This window comes from Denticeps clupeoides, chromosome 2 (genome assembly GCF_900700375.1).
Source record: "Denticeps clupeoides chromosome 2, fDenClu1.1, whole genome shotgun sequence".
Classification (NCBI taxonomy): Eukaryota; Metazoa; Chordata; class Actinopteri; order Clupeiformes; family Denticipitidae; genus Denticeps; species Denticeps clupeoides.
The window spans coordinates 13,836,293-13,857,570 of record NC_041708.1 but is presented as its reverse complement, the minus strand read 5'-3'; the positions used below and the strand labels follow the sequence as shown (position 1 = coordinate 13,857,570).

At 44.0% G+C, this 21,278-nt stretch overlaps 1 protein-coding gene across 3 annotated transcripts in view; it reads right to left on the bottom strand.

Annotated features, from left to right (window-relative positions):
- Positions 1 to 7,226, bottom strand: part of ate1 (arginyltransferase 1) — a 55,148-nt gene extending 47,922 nt beyond the window's left edge. For all 3 annotated transcript variants that reach the window (XM_028969598.1, XM_028969600.1, XM_028969599.1), the window contains exon 1: positions 7,039 to 7,226. In XM_028969598.1, the coding sequence (XP_028825431.1) occupies positions 7,039 to 7,135 (97 nt within the window). In that variant the 5' untranslated portion in view covers positions 7,136 to 7,226. The remainder of the gene's footprint in view (positions 1 to 7,038) is intronic.
- Positions 7,227 to 21,278: the final 14,052 nt, after the last annotated feature.

The window sequence follows — 21,278 nt, the reverse complement described above, 5'->3', positions numbered from 1 at the left end:
AAACTCTAGGAGAGAGAAAAAAAGAAAGGAAGAAACCTTGGGAAGGAGTGATACAGAGAGGGACCCCCTTCCAGGGTAGAGTGAGCCTTCAAATGATGTCAGTGCAGGGTTGGGGATGATATAATGATAAGTCCTACGGTTGTAGGGTTGGAGAAGTCCAGGATGTATTCAGTGTCATGGTCTAGATTACGTGTCTGTAATGATGTTACTGGTCCATTTGAAGATCCCTGAAGCTGTAGTTGTAATGGTGGTGGTGGCTGTGCTGACCCTCTGGTTTGTTTCATGTTTTGTCCTTGTAAAGCAGTTGTCAGGAACCAGGATTTATTTGCTGGTCTGATCACTGGGGTCTGCCAGTAGTCTGGGTGCTTGATTCCGTGTCTCGGAGAAAAACAAACAGAAGCAGCGGCAGACGGTTGCACTGTACGACCGATACTGAAATATGTGGTTATAATGGTATATTGGTGCTACAGTGGCCCGGTACCCTAACTAGGACAGCCTAACTGGTGAATTTAACTTTGTCTGTGTCTAACAGGGGGACTCTGTGATAAACTGGACTTTATAATTGACACTGCGTCAAAATCAAGTGAAATGAGGGTCTAGGGGGGCAGTGGTGGCCTAGCGGTTAAGGAAGCGGCCCCGTAATCAGAAGGTTGCCGGTTCGAATCCCGATCCGCCAAGGTGCCACTGAGGTGCCACTGAGCAAAGCACCGTCCCCAAACACTGCTCCCCGGTCGCCTGTCATGGCCGCCCACTGCTCACTCAGGGTGATGGGTTAAATGCAGAGGACACATTTCACTGTGTGCACCGTGTGCTGTGCTGCTGTGTATCACATGTGACAATCACTTCACTTTGACTTTAGGACTTTAGCAAAAAGCCAGAGAAAACAGATAGGTTTTGAGATTGGATTTAAACACTGAGACTGTGTCTGAATCCCGGACACTGACAGGCAAGCTGTTCCACAACTGCGGAGCTCTATAGGAGAAGGATCTGCTCCAAGCTGTGACCTTCTGCACCTTTGGTACCAGTAGTGACCCCGCACCCATTGATCGAAGGGGGCGTGGCGGTTCGTAAGGAACCAAAAGTTCACTCAGGTACTGTGGGGCGAGACCATTTAGAGCTTTATAGGTTAAAAGTAGGATTTTGTAGTCAATCCTAAATTTGATGGGTAACCAGTGCAGTGATTGTAAGACTGGGGTGATGGTCAAATTTCCTGGTTCTGGTTAGAACTCTGGCTGCAGCATTCTGTACTAGCTGGAGTTTACTCATGCACCTACTAGAGCATCCAGACAATAATGCATTGCAGTAATCTAACCTTGATGTAATAAAAGCATGGACCAACTTTTCTGCATCATGCATTGAAATGATATTTCTTATTTTCGCAATATTTCTAAGGTGAAAGAATGCTATTCTAGTGACATTATCTACGTGCAAACTGAATGAGAGACCTGCATCAATGATGACACCTAGATCCTTCACTTCAATATTCGGTGAGATAGAAAGGCTATCCAGGGTTATTGTGTAGTCAGCCAGTTTATGCCTGGCTGCTTGAGGCCCGATTACAAGCGCTTCTGTCTTGTCAGGGTTTAACAGGAGAAAGTTGGTGAGCATCCACTGTCTAATGTCCTTCAAACAATTCTCTATTTTGTTCAGCTGCTGCCTCTGGTCTGGCATTGCTGACAGATACAGCTGTGTGTCGTCAGCGTAGCAATGAAAGCTAATACCGTGTTTGCGGATGACGTCGCCTAAAGGTAACATGTATAGAGAAAAAAGTAACGGACCTAGGACAGAACCTTGTGGAACACCAAACTCTACTATGTGAAGACGAAACACCATGAAACAAACTGATATCGGTTGGTCAAATATGATCTGAACCATTCAAGGGCTGTTCCCTTAATCCCGATAACATTCTCTAACCTGGCAAGGAGAATAGCGTGATCAATAGTGTCAAACGCTGCACTCAGATCAAGCAGGACAAGCAGCGAGATGCGTCCCTGATCAGAGGCCAACAGCAGGTCATTAACCACTTTAACCAGCGCTGTCTCAGTGCTATGATGAGGTCTAAATCCTGACTGATATACTTCGTGGATATTGTTACAGTCTAGGTATGTGCTCAGCTGCTGGGCTACAACTTTTTGTAAGATTTTTGATATGAACGGAAGGTTGGATATCGGTCTATAATTTGAAAACTGACTGCAATCAAGATCCGGCTTTTTAATCAGGGGTCTAATGACTGCTACCTTGAATGAATTTGGTACGTGGCCGGTGCTAAGCGACAAGTTAACAATTTTGAGGATAGAATATATAACATTGGGTGCTATTTGTTTAAGGAGCCTTGTTGGAATCGGATCCAAAGCACAAGTACATTGATTTGATGATGAGATTAATTTGATTAATTCATGCTCTTTAATAGGGTCGAATCGTTCTAATCGGTGGTCTATTAGAAGATAATTTTCCATGGAAATATCGGCGGAGCTATTTGTTGTGCTTTTAATCTTCTCTCTATTTGCGACAATTTTCGTATTAAAGAAATTCATAAAATCATCGCTACTATGATTATATTGAGTGGTCGCATCCATTTCTGTCTTATTCCTGGTTAGTTTGGCTATAGTTTTAAACAAGAATCCGGGATTATTTTTGTTTTTGTCTATTAACGAGGACAGATACGTTGATCGAGCCGCGCTAAGAGCCTTCTTATAGTTAAGAAGGCTCTCCTTCCAAGCTATTCGGAATATGTTTAATTTACTTTGACGCCATTTGCGTTCTAATTTCCGGGCGGTCTTCTTAAGCGAGCGCGTGTGATCATTATACCAAGGAACTAAGTTTTTATCTCTTACTATCTCCCTTTTGAGGGGAGCGACTATATCTAACGTACTATGCAGTGTTAATTCTAGACATTTGGTCGCTTGGTCAAGTTCAGACTACATGTGTTATGTTGGTATAGAGAATCTCAAAAGAGTTAAGTCCTTGTCCGGGTTTATGAGTAATACCGAGGTTATTATTAAATTACTGCGACGCCACCTCCTCTTCTAGTTAAGCGAGGTTGGTGTACATAGCTGTATCCAGGAGGACTAGACTCGTTCAATGCTACAAATTCATTTTGTTTTAACCAAGTTTCGGTCAGGCATAGTACATCGAACCCCTGATCTGTAATCATTTCATTGACAATGAGCGTTTTAGGTGTCAGCATATTTATGAGTTTTATTAATGTTTCTTGTAGAATCTCTTGTTTTAATAGAGCGAGGTACAGACACAGTGTCAATATTGTACACGCTGGGTGGCGGCTCTACGCAAATGGCAGACACTCGGTTTAGCCGGTCTGTCTGCAGCCTGGTCTCGGCTCTGGCGAGTCAGTTTTGTTTTTTGGTTCTAAGACTATGAGCCAATTTTTTAGACAACTGAGTGGCACCCGCCCAGTTGGGGTGGATGCCGTCTCGCCCAAAAAGACCAGGCTTCCCCCTAAATATTGGCCAGTTATTAATAAAGCCCACTTTATTTTTTGGACACCACTCCGACAACCAGCGATTTATATCGAGGAGCCTGCTACAGGTCTCGTCGCTACGCCGAAACTGCGGTAATGGGCCAGAGCAGATTACTGTATCCGACATCGTTTTAGCCAGTTCAAGCATCTCTATAAAATTATCTTTAGTTATTTCCGACTGGCGTAGCCGGACGTCGTTAGCGCCGACGTGAATCGCTATACTAGAGTACTTGCGGTTATTTTTTGCCAGCGATTTTAAATTTGCGCGGATGTCGGGCGCTCTGGCTCCAGGAAAACACAGGATTTTATTCGCTGGTGCCGGTATCCTCACGTTTCTAACTATAGAGTCGCCAATGACTAGAGCCGGTGGACTGTAGGACCCAGCGGATGCCTCGCTGAGGGGGGAGAAGCGGTTCTGAACGCGAACCGGTGTGTGGTGCCCAGGTGGTGGGGGAGCTTGGCGGGTCGCCACGGAAGCTCGCTTGCGTGATTTACGCCGAGCCGTCACCCAACTGCCCTGCTGTCCGGAGGGCGCTACTGGTACCTGCGCCGGGGTAGACACACTCACCGGCTGACTGGGCTGGTGCGCGTCCGGGACTAGAAAAGAGTCAATTAAGACTTCTGTTTCCCTAATTAAATATAAATTTCGGATGCGCTCCTCTAGCTCGGCTATTCTCTCAGTCATTTCCACTAGTCTCCTACACTTCCCACAGGTGAAATCCTCACTACTGACGGAGTTCGTCAAGCTGTACATCTCACACACTGCACACGGAATTAGCGAAGGAGCTAATTAATTCTGAGGTGGTTCAGGAAGTCCTTGGACGTAATACAGGCTCGCGCCAAACACACCAAACAGTGCAGCACCGGAAACAGGAAGCGGAACAGGAAACCCTGCGTTGCCACCAGTACTCACTCACTGCTAAGACCAGCAGGGACATTTCTATATCTGAGATCTCTTTCCGAAATTCAGCCATGATGCAGAATTACAGTTACATTTAACAAGACCCACAATGAGATTTGTCTGTATCTTTAAACGCAAATGTGGAGGAAAGCTGCCTATAGAAGTGAGGGGGCATTCACGGAAATGACATCATCAACACCATTCAACACCAATACTAGGGGAACTAGTATTAATTGTTAAATAATATTAGTTCCCCCCCCCCCCCCCATTTTCATTAAATGAAACCTTTAATATACCACATGAACCCTATATAGGTAATAAAATAATGTTTTCTTCTATAACAGAATAGAGGTGTTCAGACCTATACTACTGCTATGAAATAGTTCAGACTTTCAATTTGCCACCAGCTGGATGCGGGCCACACTAATCCCATTGTGCTAATCCAGGACTAGACTGCAGCCTACTGGTTTGGTGCCTGTTCTTTCACAGGCCAGTGATGGGCATATACCAGTTAAATGGTTCTTAATTAATTAGGCCAGATTCACAAAAGTATTAACATTTACAGCATTTACCAGACGCCCTTATCCAGAGCGACTTACAACCAGTAGTTACAGGGACAGTCTCCCTGGAGCAACTTAGGGTTAAGTGTCTTGCTCAGGGACACAATGGTAGTAAGGGGGATTCGAACCCGGGTCTTCTGGTTCATAGGCGAGTGTGTTACCCACTAGGCTACTACCACGAGTGTGTTACCCACTAGGCTACATATTAACATATGTAAATCACACACACACATTTTATATAGATTTTGAACTTCAAACATTTAGGTATCTATAGGGACTTGATGCTGCAAAATCCTTAATGTAAATGAAGTGACAACAAAATAATAAAATAATGTTAAACCTGTGTAGCTTTAAAAGTTCACAAATCAGTTCAAGTTGAAGTGCAAAAAGGTGAACATGTTCACCAGCAATCCACAGAGGTTACGTCTGGTCACCACACTTAATAACATGAGAAGCTATATATCGTGAACAAGTTATGGTTGAAATTCATTTTTATGAGACTGCCAGAGAAATAAACATACCAATTTTATTATAGACAAATAGGAAGTGAAGTTCAATCAGCAACCTACAACGCCTCACAGCTTTCGAGATTTTTTAACATCTCATATTTTAACATATACCATTTTTTTAATTGTATAAATACGTATTTTACGCCACTGTTTTAAACCCCTTAAGTGGCAAATTATGGCAGCTTTAGCACTCTATCATCCACCCCCCTCCCCGTTGCCCATGAAGAATCTGCCACAACCAATAAAATGGCAAATGGTTCACCTAGATTTCTCCTTCATCTTTTGGGTATCCAAAATATTCACACGGTTCAAGTGCTTGATCACCCACTCAGTGGAGATTAGGATGAGACACAATATGCAACAATTAACAATATTAAATATTACCACCTGTCACAATCTTGTTAAAAATGAGGCCAGTAGTCCCTTCATGTCACAGCAGAATTTTTTGTTTTTAAATGGCAAGTGAGATCGTACTGTTTGACAGAGTTTGGACTTGTTTGTTGCCTCTTTTACAGAAACCTAAGACAATCTGTGAGTAGACAGATCCAATAACTTCTCATGAAATTTCACAATGATTAAATAATATCTCCAGTACAAAACACAAGGTGAGGAACAAAAACTGATTTCCACGCACAAACACACCACCCTCTGCCAATTTTAGCAGTATCTCAAATTTACATTTGCAGCATTTATCAGACGCCCTTATCCAGAGCAACTTACAATCAGTAGTTACAGGGACAGTCACCCCCTGGAGCAATTTAGGGTTAAGTGTCTTGCTCAGGGACACAGTGGTCATACGTGGGATTTCAAACTGAGTCTTCTGGTTCATAGGCAAGTGTGTTACCCACTAGGATACTACCACCCTGACCCAGGCCTTTGGCAAATGGACAAAGGTCTGGGTCACTAAAGTTCAGAGTTGAAGTTCAGGTCACTAAGCAGTCCTGTTGTTTAGGGCTTTGTTCATGAAATTAAATCAAAGTTGTGGTTAAGCTCATCATTCTAATTAGATCAATCTTTTATATTATAAGGTCCTCTTTATAAAATGTGTCAAAATACATTTAGAATTTGTTTGCCATTTACAAAAAAAAACAATATATACTAGTTGATGAATCACCCAAACCTCAGGAATAATTTTGTATTTTCTAAATTCTATTTAAATGTTTTCTTTAATGTTTTCTGCACTGCTTGTGGGAAAATATGAAATGAGACAAAGGCCTTTTAAAAAAGCTCGATGTACCAGGCCTTCCCAGTGGGCAGAGCTGAGTGATCTTGGAGCTCCCAGTCTCCCGGACTAGAGCTTCCCGAGCCCCGCAGTCCCCCGCTCCGCACCCTGAGAAAGACTGCAGGTCGGCACCAACAAGTGAGGTGTATCTGTCGCTCTCTCTTTGCCATTTATGACAAAAAAATGTAAGAACGACGACAGCCTACGGACCACAGATATAAATAGATTTAACTGTCAAACAAAAACGGTCAACAATAATTCCATCGTTGTTCGTGTTTAAACTAAAAAAGCAAACTTACACATCTGCTATAGGGAAATTAGCTTTGAATGGCCACGGCCACGGGAGCACAAACGCCCAGAACACTCACCGTGAGAGAAATTCCCGCTCTCATTTTTACAGTAACCACAGCGATAGCCGTCCTGGCCCCCGAAATATTCCACTATGCTGTAAGAGCCGCCTGCCATCTTCCTCCACCGCCGAAACGACCCGATCAATAGCAACAGCAGCAACAGTAGCCGCTTCCTGATCCTCGTTCTTCTTCTGTACGAAGCAGGACGATTGATCGACGGTTCACTGCTGCCATCGTCTGGAGAGGAGTGTGGTGCAGAAACGTCATAAGCGGCTTTGCAACACATAATTTTAAACAAATATGCTCTCTCTCACGCTCACCTGTATATTATTACAGTAAAACGTATATATCATATTAAGGAATTAACCCAACATAAGAGAACTGTAATATATTTTACAGAAGAGGATTGGGGCCACTAAAAAGGACTCATTGCCACTTAAAGAAAAGTCATAGTTTATTCTGAGAATAAAGTCACAATTCTTTTTTCTCATAATAATGACTTAAATCATTTAGCGCTGTGGTTCCACCCATGTGCGGCTGCGACATTTTTGTGGACCATACAGCATATGATTTTTGTGATTTTTCAGTTCTGGCAATTGCCACACGCCTGCGGGTAAACCAGGAACATCCAGAAGATGACCAGAAGAAGATGGTGTTCAGATGCGCATGAGGAGAAGAAGGAAATTCACCTCAACTTGTCAGATTTAAAAGACTTTTGAAGAGCTTGAGGGGTTCCGTAAGAAGCAGTTCGATTAACGGAAGGTAAGGAAACAGTTGTGTGTTAATTTGGTAGGCAACAGGTGTTACGGGAAATTCAATTCCCCCACGTTCCCCCTGGCGCGCGCTGATTTCAAACCATGACGTCACACGATACTTCAACGCTAGGCGGCTTCTCTTTATTTAGACGTTTTCTCTGCCTTTTTAATGTTTTTATTCGAAGCGTCTTTGTTTTTTACAGATACTATTCGAAACGATTGAAGTCGCCGGATACGATATGAAGTCGCTGGAGTAGATATATATTAAGAGTGACTGTTTCCTGTATTCACGTGTAATTATGTACCCGAGTGATTTCCAGACATGTCACATATCTAGTTTAGTGGATGGAGAATGGAGAATGGTATATGCACACACACCATAATATATTCTATGTATATACAGATATTTAGAATATTCTCATCCACTGTTTTCTCATACTATTTATTGTATAGTGAACTTCTTATATTACACAGTTGGCATATTCTCTATGATATTTATGTTTTGCTGCTCTTGCACTGTCATTTTATACCATGACAATGTAAATTTCCAACTTGTTGGACTAATAAATGAAAATCTTATGTTACGTCCCTGAACGTATGCTCCCACGTGTTCTGTGTGTCTGGCTGTGTTTTTTGCGTCCTGTCCCTTTTAGGTTGACTTCGTAGGAGGAGTTGAGGCCTACCAGCTCCATCTGCCATTGGTCACCTCAACCTATTTAAAGAGACTTCAGATGGTGTTTGGGTGGTCCCCAGGGTCTGCTAGGCTCTTACGCTTTTGGCAGGTCCCCAGGTCCCCAGGTCCCCAGGTCCCCAGGTCCCCAGGTCCCCAGGTCCCCAGGGTCCACGGAGCTCTGCACGGAGCTCTGCACGGAGCTCTGCACGGAGCTCTGCACGGAGCTCCGTTGGGGATCTCATTTGTTTCTTGTTGCTTTGTGTGATAGACCTTGTTGTTTGTCTGTGTTAGCCTGTTAGCTGTTAGCCTGTCATGTGCCGTTTTTGTTGACTTGTGCGCGTTTTGAGATATCCCTGTTGTTATCCCATTCCTTCCTTTAGGCTGTTTTGATGTTGGTTAGCAGTCCTGAGTCCGCTGTCTTATTGAACCTGTTAGCACACTGTAAATAAAAGAGTGTGTAACAGTGGACCTCCTCCTCTCCACACCCTTGTTATTATCTTATCTGATGTCTGGTCACCCTACCTAAAAATTATAGAGAACATTTTTGCCAGGTACCCAGGATATAACCGCCCCTCCACCAATACTACATCAGCAACATGTATTATGTGCCTGACTGATTTTCAGACATCTGCCATACTTCTTAGCCTAAATAATAGGGGGGAAATTATTTCCTGGTACCCAGAATATATGGTTCCCCCTGTTAAAACTGGTATACAGGGATTCTGGACCTCAGTACTAATAATACTACATCAGCAACATGTAATAATGTACCTGGGGGATTTTCAGACATCTGCCATACTACTTAGTTTAAATAATAGGCGGAACAATATTTTCCTGGTATGGAGGATGAAACATCCATAAACACACAAGCAAACCTATTTCCTAAAAGACTCCAATAAATGTAATTTCATAAGATCTAAACAAGGCAAGCATAATGAGACAGATAATTAATTGTTATTCAGATTATTATGCTTAACAGATTCCCTGTAATGACTGTGACCAGTGATTTCATTTGCATTGTGCTGGAAATCCACTCACAGACTAGGATTATTTCTGTGAACAGTGTGAGAAAAAAGGAATTGGAAAGTAAAGGAAAAGAACAGGTATATAACATTGTATGTTAGAAAAGTGTTTATTGAATTTTTTTTTTACTATTGTGTGTGTGTGTGATTTGGAAAATGCCTTTTATTTTATTAAACTGTCAAAGGTAAAATGATTTTCATTTGTTTCATTAACAACATTTATAATTGTTTATTCCTGGACATATAATAAGGAATACAATACCTATACTTTTGGCTCATGCAATGTCAAGTGAAGATATATGTTCACCCCACGTTTTTCTAGGCAAATATATGTGAGATGTCTGAAAATCACTCAGGTACATAAATGCTGATGTAGTTGATGATATAGTATTATTAGTACTGAGGTCCAGAGTTTATGTATACCAGTTTTATTGTTCCTCCTATTATTTAGGCAAAGAAGTATGGCTGTCAGGATTGGGGGCACCTGGGGACACACCTGGACCCAGTCTGGAGGGCACTATTATAAGGCGCTGTGGACCATGCAACATATGATTTATGTGTTTTCAGTTCTGGCAATTACCACATGCTTGCGGGTTACTTTCTGTTCTCCCCTTTTTCCCGTTTTTCGGCCCTCGCGCCGGTTTGTTTTGTGTTTGTTAATAAATCTTGTTTCCAAGTATGTCCCGCTTCTGCGCTTCCTTCCCCCATCAGCTCACAGATGTGACAGAATGTCGCATGGAAGAGCTCAGCCAGTCATGGTGAGCGTGGGCGCCAGCAGGGAGAGCTGGGAGATCGCCCATGGGGTTGGGGAGTTCTGTGACAAGGCACGCCAAGACTGGAATACGACCCCTACGTACTGGTTGAGCGATTTCTTCCCGATGATTCGGGGGTCGAGCCGTGGCAAGGAGTGCCACAGTGTGCCCGGGTCGTCCACAAAACCCAGGAGGTCTCGGAGAAACCAGACAAAGAACCAGAAGACTCTCTCTATTGTCTGCCTCTATCTGTTTGTGTGTGCATTTGTCTTGTGTCCGTATGTCACCCCCATTTCCCCTCTTTATGTCCACCAGATGGCGACCCAGCAGCAGAGCAGAACCCCAGGGAGGAAGTTCCTGACCCAACTGAGCTGGTCCAGGACAAGGTGGATGAGCCCCAAACATACCCCTTTGTCCAGCCAGTGGGGGTGCGGTACAGATTAGGGGCTCCTCCTGAGAGTAGGGTGGGTGGGTAATCGACTGTGCTGGGTCCTCCGGTAGCTGGTAAAGAGGGCGGGCCAGGCATGGGCCAGGGTCCACCTCCAGAGGGGCGGAGAGCCACAGAGACCCCTGGGAGGTATGCGGATCCAGCTGGGACAGGAAGGAAGAGGGCCTGCTTGCCACAACTGACGCAGAAGGGGCTGAGCAGATCGTCCTGTGAAGCCCCCACACTGGCACCAGGGTCGTGCAGCGAAATGGGCTGCACGTGCCTATAAGGCACCACCCAGGAGGGCAGTGAACGGTCGCCGAAGGGTCCAGGACTGCCTCCCTGCACAGTGCTGGGAAGGGAGCTGGTTGCAATTCAGCAAGGTTGTGCAGGGAGAGGGGCTGCACGTGCCTATAAGGCACCATCCAGGAGTGCAGTGAACGGTCGCCGGAGGGTCCAGGACTGCCTCTCTGTGCGGTGCTGGGAGGGGAGCTGGTTGCAATTCCAGCAAGGTTGTGCAGCGATAGGGGCTGCATGTGCCCAGAAGGCACCACCTAGGAGTGTGGTAAGTGGTTGTTGGAGGGTCCGGGACTGCCTCCCTGCACGGTGCAGGGTGGAGAGCTAGTCACACTGCCAGCAAGAACTTGCAACGAGAGGGCTGCACGTGCCCAGAAGACACCACCCATGGGAGCGGTAATCGGTTTCAGGAGGGTACGGAACCGCCTCCCTGGAGGGCGCTATTATAAGGCGGTTTGGTTCCGCCCATTGGCGGTTGTGACCTTTTTGTGGCCCGTGCAACATTTATGTGTTTTCAGTTCTGCCATTCGCCACACGCCTGCGGGTTTGTTTCTGTTTTCTCCCTTTTTCTCCAGTTTTTCGGCCCTCGCGCCAGTTTGATTTGTGTTTGTTAATAAATCTTGGTTCCGAGTATGTCCCGCCTCTGCGCTTCCGTCAGCTCATGGACGTGACAATGGCAGATGTCTGAAAAATCACTAAGGTACATTATTACATGTTGATGATGTAATATTATTTGTACTGAGGTCCAGATTTCTTGTATGCCAGTTTTAACAGGGGGGAACCATATTCTGGGTACCAGGAAATATTGTTCCCCCCATTATTTAGGCTAAGAAGTATGGCAGATGTCTGAAAATCAGTCAGGCACATAATGGCTGAAAATGACAGTACAAGAGCAGCAAAACATAAATATCATAGAGAATATGCAAACTATGTAATATAAGAAGTTCTGTCACAACAGCGAGCTGACGGGGGAAGGAAGCGCAGATGCGGGACATACTGGGGACAAGGATTTATTATTAGGCATGATGGCCTAAAACAATGAGACAAAATGGGGAAAACAATATATTGGTGTGTGTATATATACCATTCTCCATCAAATAAACTAAATATGTGACTTGTCTGGAAATTGGGTACATAATTACACATGAATACAGGGAACAGTCACTCATAATATAGTTAACGTTTGCAGCCAATAGGGCTGGGCTAATTTACATATGGCCGCCTCTGGGAGTAGTGTGGCGAGATTGTACCTACTGTTAGGGTGAGTGTTGGGTGAATTAGTGGGATGTTGCCTGGAAATTGGAGGTAAGAAGAGCAGGCAGGGGGTGTATTGTGATCTTAGGTGAATGTCTGACCTGCTGCTGTCCTCTTAATATGCCTGTACTTGGTGTTAAAGGTTCTGGTTAATAAAAGGCTTCTCAGAGCTACTTAGCTGGGTCATCATCTCCTCTCTCCCCATCACCAGGCCCATTAGCTACAATACTTCTACAAGTAGACTATAGCATATCTACTTTATATCCTGTGCAGAGACTTCAATCGTTTAAAATTGTATCTGTAAAAAACAAAGAGGCTTTGAAAAAAAACATTAAAAAGGCAGAGAAAACGCGTAAATAAAGAGAAGCCGCCTAACATTGCAGTAGCATGTGACATCATTATTTGAAATCAGCGCACGCCAGGGTGAACATGGGGGAACTGGATTTGCCATGTCCGCTGTCCACAGGCGCTCACCGCTCCAGTCAGTCTCCGGCTCTCCCCGCTGAATGGCCGCTTTTAACCTTCAACGCCACCAGACATGGGACTGTGGGGCAGGCTTTCTCGACCGTCCTGAAAACCCATCGGGCACGTCGGGACCCTGTGAAACATGATGGTAACACTGACCAGGGACAAGGGGGCTGGCGGTGTCCTCCCGGCGAGTCACTGGTCCTTGGATCTCATTGGGGCGGTGTTGGCTGCATCCAAATTACTGTGTAACAGATCAGCTGAGGAATCTTTTTGAACCATCTGTAACAAATTAGCTCAAAAGGAAATATCTATAATTAATTATAACTGGTTATAATTAATAATAAACATTTAGATTACATTTTGGGAATGGCAGTATTACACATCAATTAACCACAGCCTACTGAGAATCGTCAGAGAATTAAAGTTCACCTTACAAAGGGGTTTAAACGTGCATCTAAATAGTTATAGACGTTACTTGCATTGGTCCTTGTTTCATGCAAAAGAGTCCTGATGCGGTAGGGTCACGATCCTCGACCTTTAGGGCCTGAGCTGGAGGTCTTCCTTGAAGGTAAACTTGCCAAAGAGTAAGCCCAAGAGGTGAGCTTAACAAAGTGTTGAAAAGGACGTGTCTCAGGAGGAAGAAAGATTTTCTGAGCCATGCGTGCCTGTGTGAAGCTCTTTTGGAATGGCCAATCACAAGTGTGAATTTTTGGCGGGAGACGTTTCCTTTGTCTGGGTTTACGACTGATTGGAATTTTTATGGCTGGCCCAGAGAGAAACTGTAGTTCGTTGCAGTTACAATTTCTACCTTATAGAAATTTTGTGCATTTTGTGATCACATAGTATGCATCACTGTTTCAGTAGTAAAGAGATGTTCCTTCTGATACCAAGAAAGGGACCTTTAGGAGGTAGGAAAATAGGGATACACTTATACACTTAATTATAGGTAATTAAAGTTTACCTAATGCAAAATAGAAAGTTGTAACTAGTATAATTCATACAAGGGAACGTACACAACGCGTGGATATATGGGATCCACTTATAATCGCATATTCCTAGCACAAGATGCAGACAATGTGTTTAAGTGTGTGTGTGATTGTGTATTGCAAAGGTGGGGCCAGGCAGGAGGTCTTTATGGAATGCTTTGAAGCTTGGAACCCCAATGAGCAGTTTGCAGACCCAGTCTGTTTAGCATCATGTTTGTGACAGTGGGGGAAGACGGGACAATCAGGCTGAGGGTCCAGGTTTGTAATTTATATGTAAATGTCAAATGTTAAAAGGTTCTTTGAAGATCGACCATCTGTGATCCTATGCAGACGCTACACATCATTATGCTTAACTCTGCATATATGGGCAATTCTGTATTTATAAGCACTGATTTATGGGATTAGGCTATAGCATTGGTTATGCAATTTGACTTATCAAATTGAAAATAATTGTGTTTTCTTTCCTCCTCTGTACAGATTGACAGTGACATCATCGCACTGATGGATGATGCAACATCCCTTTCTATGGAGACAGAATTGCCCTCTTGAATTTCTTGCTTACATTAAGGGTGCATTTATTGTGAATAAAATGACCATCCTACATCTATACGTTATGTAACGAATTAGCTCAAGAGGAAATATCTAGAATTAATTATAACTGGTTATAATTAATAATAAACATTTAGACTATATTTTGGGTTAAACTGTAGCAGAATTAATGTTACAATTACTTGATCTGTCCATCCACGGAGCAGATAATATAATTATCTATCAATTCTGGGAACGATTATCCCCCTTTTGCCAGGAAAGGTAGCTTTCCCACTCTGCGTGCTAGCAGTAATTTAGCATGTGCTTAAAGGGTCAAACGTTCAGTGACTCCAGATGTGCGCAGCACACAGAAACAAACGATTGTGAATTTAAAGAATTTAATAAACACGGCTATAGCTAACATACAACAATTAGACAAACATATACATACAGGGTAAAGGAAAGTGATGAAAAGAGAATGGCAGTATTACACATCAATTAACCACAGCCTAATGAGAATCGTCAGAGAATTCTTAAGTTCACCTTAAAAAGGGGTTTAAACGTGCATCTAAATAGTTACTTGCATTGGTCCTTGTTTCATGCAAAGGAGTCCTGATGTGGTAGAGTCGCGATCCTCAACCTTTAGATCTTGAGCTGGAAGTCCTCCTTGAAGGTAATCTTGCCAAAGAGTAAGCCCAAGAGGTGAGCTTAACAAAGTGTTGAAAAGAGTGTCTCGGGAAAAGGAAAGAAGTTCTGAGCCATGCGTGCCTGTGTGACGCTCTTTTTGATGCTTTCTGGCACGCCCATCATGTGGCCTGAATGGCCAATCACAAGTGTGACATTTTCGCGGGAGAAGTTCCCTTTGTCTGGGTTTACGACTGACCGGAATTTTTATGGCTGGCCCAGAGAGAAACTGTAGTTCGTTGCAGTTACAATTTCTACCTTATAGAAATTGTATGATGTATTTTGTGATCACATGGTATGCATCACTGTTTCAGTAGTAAAGAGATGTTCCTTCTGATACCAAGAAAGGGACCTTTAGGAAGTAGGAAAGTGGAAATACACTTATACACTTAATTATAGGTAATTAGAGTTTACCTAATGCAAAATAGAAAGTTGTAACTAGTATAATTCATACAAGGGAACGTACACACAACGCGTGCATATACGGGATCCACTTATAATCACATATTCCTAGCACAAGATACAGACAATTTGTTTAAGTGTGTGCGTGATTGTGTATTCCAAAGGTGGGGCCAGGCAGGAGGTCTTTATGGAATGCTTTGAAGCTTGGAACCCCCATGAGCAGTTTGCAGACCCAGTCTGTTTAGCATCATGTTTGTGACAGTGGGGGAAGACGGGACGATCAGGCTGAGGGTCCAGGTTTGTAATTTGTATGTAAATGTCAAAGGTTAAAAGGTTCTTTGAAGATCAACCATCTGTGATCCTACGCAGACGCTACAGTTATCTCTTACACAACAATGTTTATTCAATAAAGCACCTCAAAGAGATGACTGTAACTATCAGTATAGTATGTTGAGGAGACAACTCAGTTCAAAGACAGTTTAATCGCATGAAGTACATTCTTCCATAGAAATAGATCTACAGCACTGTGAAGCCGATGCAACATCACCACCTGCTCTTGATCAGATTTTATTCCACGTGTTCACCACTTCATCAAGTTCTTCCTGCAAAGAGAGCAGTACAGTAGATTTAGACTGTAAATATGTGAAATAAGACTTTTACCAATTAAGTATTGCCAAAACTGAGGTTTGTTTTGCTGTAGGCTTTAGGCAACACTTTGTCTTGCTAATTTGACAACAGCAATATAAACAGTTGAGCCTATCGGCACATTGAACAAAATGGAATGCCACCAAAAAATAATATACTGTTACTGTAACAATTCATATAATATTGTATTGTATTAGTTTTTCTTCTTTTACTATGGTGGGTGAGGAAACATTTTACCTGAACAAGGTTATGAAAACAGAACTGGATGAAACTTTAATCCAACCAATCTCCTGTGAAATGTCCATCCTCCTGAAACGTTTGAAAGAAGTTCATCCAGAACTGTGCACTCTGTTTGTGGAGGATACCCCACCATGCTTCAATGTGCTGGTTTGTTGTGCTTCTTCCATAAAGGAAACTTCTCTCCCCTGCAAAACTGTCAATGTGGTTTCTCTGCAAAAACATTTGCATTTCTTCTACATAACCATTTTCTGTGCCCCTGTCTGCACATATCCTCTCTGGACATCCACCAACACTTGAAACCATTTTCATGAAGTAATTTGCTACCCCTTTCGGATCACTGTTTGTGGAACACGCCTCCATCCACAACACATAGCTGCTAAAACCATCTATACAACCATTGATGGCGATGCCTTAGGGTTTTAGTTTGTCATAGGCATCCATGTGCCAAAGTGCATTTGGCCCTTTGCAGGTATATTGACGTCTTCTCAAGCGTTGTGCTCTTCTTAATTCCAGACCCAGTGGATCAACCGGGCTGATGAGTTGCCTTATGGTATTTTGTGAGACAACAAATCCCTGTTGAACTGCACAAAGATGTAGCCACCGATAACCTTGCATCTGTCCATTTGTCTGTCACAACCATGTGAGCATGACGAAGCAGGTGAATGGAGAGGAGGACAGAGAGGTGACACAAGGAAAGACACAATCGCTGACATCACGAAACCGGGGTTTAATTGGTGAAGCACAAGACAGGGGAGACATCCGAGTTGACAACCCCCACACTTTACCCTTCTGCACACAAGGAAAAACTCCACACAAAAAAACTCTAGGAGAGAGAAAAAAAGAAAGGAAGAAACCTTGGGAAGGAGTGATACAGAGAGGGACCCCCTTCCAGGGTAGAGTGAGCCTGCAAATGGTGTCAGTGCAGGGTTGGGGATGATATAATAATAAGTCCTACAGTTGTAGGGTTGGAGAAGTCCAGGATGTAGTCAGTGTCATGGTCTAGATTACGTGTCAATAATGATGTTACTGGTCCATTTGAAGATCCCTATAGCTGTAGTTGTAACGGTGGTGGTGGCTGTGGTGACCCTTTGGTTTGTTTCATGGTATGTCCTTGTTAAGCAGTTGTCAGGAACCAGGATTTATTTGCTGGTCTCTTCACTGGGGTCTGCCAGTATTCTGGGTGCTTGATTCCGTGTCTCGGAGAAAAACAAACAGAAGCAGCGGCAGACGGTTGCACTGTGCGACCGATACTGAAATATGTGGTTATAGTGGTATATTGGTGCTACAGTAGCCCGGTACCCTAACTAGGACAGCCTAACTAGGGTGAATTTAACTTTGTTGGTGTCTAACAGGGGGACTCTGTGATAAACTGGACTTTATAACTGACACTGCGTCAAAATGAAGTGAAATGTGGGTCTAGGATTTTAACAAAAAGCCAGAAAAAACAGATTTTGAGATTGGATTAAAACACTGAGACTGTGTCTGAGTCCCGGACACTGACAGGCAAGCTGTTCCACAACTGCGGAGCTCTATAGGAGAAGGATCTGCTCCCAGCTGTGACCTTCTGCACCTTTGGTACCAGTAGTGACTCTGCACCCATTGATCGAAGGGGGCGTGGCGGTTCGTAAGGAACCAAAAGTTCACTCAGGTACTGTGGGGCGAGACCACTGAGGTACTGTGGAGCTTTATAGGTTAAAAGTAGGATTTTGTAGTCAATCCTAAATTTGATGGGTAACCAGTGCAGTGATTGTAAGACTGGGGTGATGTGGTCAAATTTCCTGGTTCTGGTTAGAACTCTGGCTGCAGCATTCTGTACTAGCTGGAGTTTACTCATGCACCTACTAGAGCATCCAGACAATAATGCATTGCAGTAATCTAACCTTGATGTAATAAAAGCATGGACCAACTTTTCTGCATCATGCATTGAAATGATATTTCTTATTTTTGCAATATTTCTAAGGTGAAAGAATGCTATTCTAGTGACATTATCTACGTGCAAACTGAATGAGAGACCTGCATCAATGATGACACCTAGATCCTTCACTTCAATACTCGGTGTGTAGTCAGTCAGTTTATGCCTGGCTGCTTGAGGCCCAAGTACAAGCGCTTCTGTCTTGTCAGGGTTTGCGGATGACGTCGCCTAAAGGTAACATGTATAGAGAAAAAAAGTAACGGACCTAGGACAGAACCTTGTGGAACACCAAACTCGACCTTACTATGTGAAGACGAAACACCATTGATGTCCACAAACTGATATCAGTTGGTCAAATATGATCTGAACCATTCAAGGACTGTTCCCTTAATCCCAATAACATTCTCTAACCTGGCAAGGAGAATAGCGTGATCAATACTGTCAAACGCTGCACTCAGATCAAGCAGGACAAGCAGCGAGATGCGTCCCAACAGCAGGTAATTAACCACTTTAACCAGCGCTGTCTCAGTGCTATGATGAGGTCTAAATCCTGATTGATATACTTCATGGATATTGTTACAGTCTAGGTATGCGCTCAGCTGCTGCGCTACGACTTTTTCTAAGATTTTTGATATGAACGGAAGGTTGGATAGCGGTCCATAATTTGAAAGCTGACTGTGATCAAGATCCGTCTTTTTAATCAGGGGTCTAATGACTGCTACCTTGAACGAACTTGGTACGTGGCCGGTGCTAAGCGACGAGTTAACAATTTTGAGGGTAGAATTTGTAATATCGGGTGCTATTTGCTTAAGGAACCTTGTTGGAATCGGATCCAAAGCACAAGTACATTGATTTGACGACGAGATTAATTTGATTAATTCATGCTCTTTAATAAGGTTCAATCGTTCTAATCGGTGGTCGTCTATTAGAAGATTATTTTCCATGGAAATATCGGCGGAGCTATTTGTTGTTCTTTTAATCTTCTTTCTATTCGCGACAATTTTAGTATTAAAGAAATTCATAAAATCATCGCTACTATGATGAGTGGTCGTATCCGTTTCTATCTTATTCCTGGTTAGTTTGGCTATTGTTTTAAATGTGTTCGCGAGACATGGTGTCAGGATTTGCTCCAGGTGATTGCGATGGCTGAAGCCAATTCTGACTGCCTATAAAAGGCAGTAACTTTCTGGAGCGGCGACATTTCAGTGGACTAATTTGAGTGAAGTAGACCTTCGTTTGTAACCTGGCCCCCTTTTGAGTTCTGGCAACTGTTGTTCCCCGTTTATGTTTCAGTGTTTCAGGCCATCGCGCCGTTTTCCTTTTATTGTTTATAAAGAAATCCATTATTTCTCAGCATGTCCCGCCTCTGCGCTTCCTTCCCCCCTCAGCTTGCCATCATGAAAGAATGCCAGCGCTTCTCACAAAAGCGCAGAGGAAAAAGGCAGAGGAGCGGATGCCAGCGGAGAGACGCGCCACCCGTTCTGGTGGAGTGTTTTCTCCCCGATGAGCCATGGCGCGGCGCCGCGTGATGACGTGACCACCGGAAGCGGCAATGTCGGCAGGTGAGTGGGCGGAGCGAAGACGATGGCGCCGGCAGCAGCGAGGAAGTGACGTGGGCAGCGAGTGCAGAGGATGCGACGTGCATCCGAGATCGTCGCAAAGTCCGTGAAGACCCACGTGACTTCCGAGGGTACGAGGTCGACACGGACAACGATGAGGATGACGGCGGTTGGGCGGTCGGTGCCGGGATGGCTGTAAAGACTGTTCTAAAGACTGCAAAAGAGCCCTTAAGATTTTTTTTTTTCCTGGACCTCTGTGGAACCAGCCTGGGCGTCGTCAAGGTTCCCCTGCACTAGCTGAGGGCAGAGAAGCAGGCCCGTTAACTCTGAGACAGGAGGATGGTTCCTCAGGTTCCTTGACGCTTTTTCCCATTTCCTCGGGTCAAACAGCCGCCCTCCTGCCCTTTCTAGGCACGTACCCCTCCGGTGATGTAGGTTCCAGGTGGTGCATCAAGACGAGATGATTCTCTCTGCAGAAGGACAGGACACTTGGTAACCCCACTAACACCATGAAATCAGAGGATCAGAGGAGGCGCCAGGTGGTGTGGAGTTGGAACTGGTGCAGAACCTGGCAACACAGGCGCAGCCAGAAAACAAGGAGACAACCTGGTGCAGAAGCAACTTCGGGAGCATCGCGGCTCCATCGTGGCGAGGGAGGTAATGAGCTAGACACCTTTCTGGCTTGTCTGGGATGAGGCTTGCAGCTCTGCAAATTTGCCCTGGAGTTGGACTGTACGTCGGGGCGTGCTGCTGGGAGGCGTGGTGCTTGGAGGCCTGCTTGGCGCTGAGAGCGGCTCGCTGGTGTGACGCCAAGGTTCCCCTGGCACCGCATCACAGGTGTGCATGGGTTCTAATCACCCACAGCTGCTGCTTGTTTGGTGGCATGTTAGATTGTGGGCAGCATAGGGTGTCATGCCCTGTTTATGTTTGGATGAGCCTGCCTTTATCCTGCATCTTTTGAGTTGAATTCTGCATCCTGGCCATTGCACCTTTTTTCTTTTCATTTATTAAACTGCACCTTTGTTCAAAATGTCGAGCTTTTGCACCTCATCCCTCCTTCACCTACATGGCATTACAGCTGGCTTGCTGTGACGGGACTGGCAGGACAGACTGGACCGATGACGAGGACGCTGGCGCCAGTGCTTGTTATGAGGCAGAGGAGCAGAGAGGTCAGGGCTGCCTTTTCCAACAGAGGAGCTGGCTGAAGAGCGCAAGTGAACACTCTCCTACCCAGCAGCTCCAGGATGGTGAAGTGAGCTCTGGACCCTCAGTCTTCTGCTTCCCTGTCGCTGCACTGGCCACAGATCTCCATTGTTTTGCCGAGATGGATGAGAGAGTGCTGGCATGTCACATTAAAAGGCAGTATTTCAAAAACTGCTCATTCTGCTCCTTCAAAAGAAATATTCAGTAGATTGATTAAAATTTGTTTAACTAAATAATCACACATTTTGGGATGTATTAATGATAATAAATCTGTATTAATTCTTATGAATAGACAATAACAGAATGGCAAAGAGATGGATAATGATGGGTTGATTTAGTCTTTTTTTTTTAAATAAACTACTTTCTAACAGTAAAATAAAAAAAAATAGAATCATCAATTGTTAATTCATTATAATTTATTTTTAAAATTACCCACCTGTTTTAACATTTA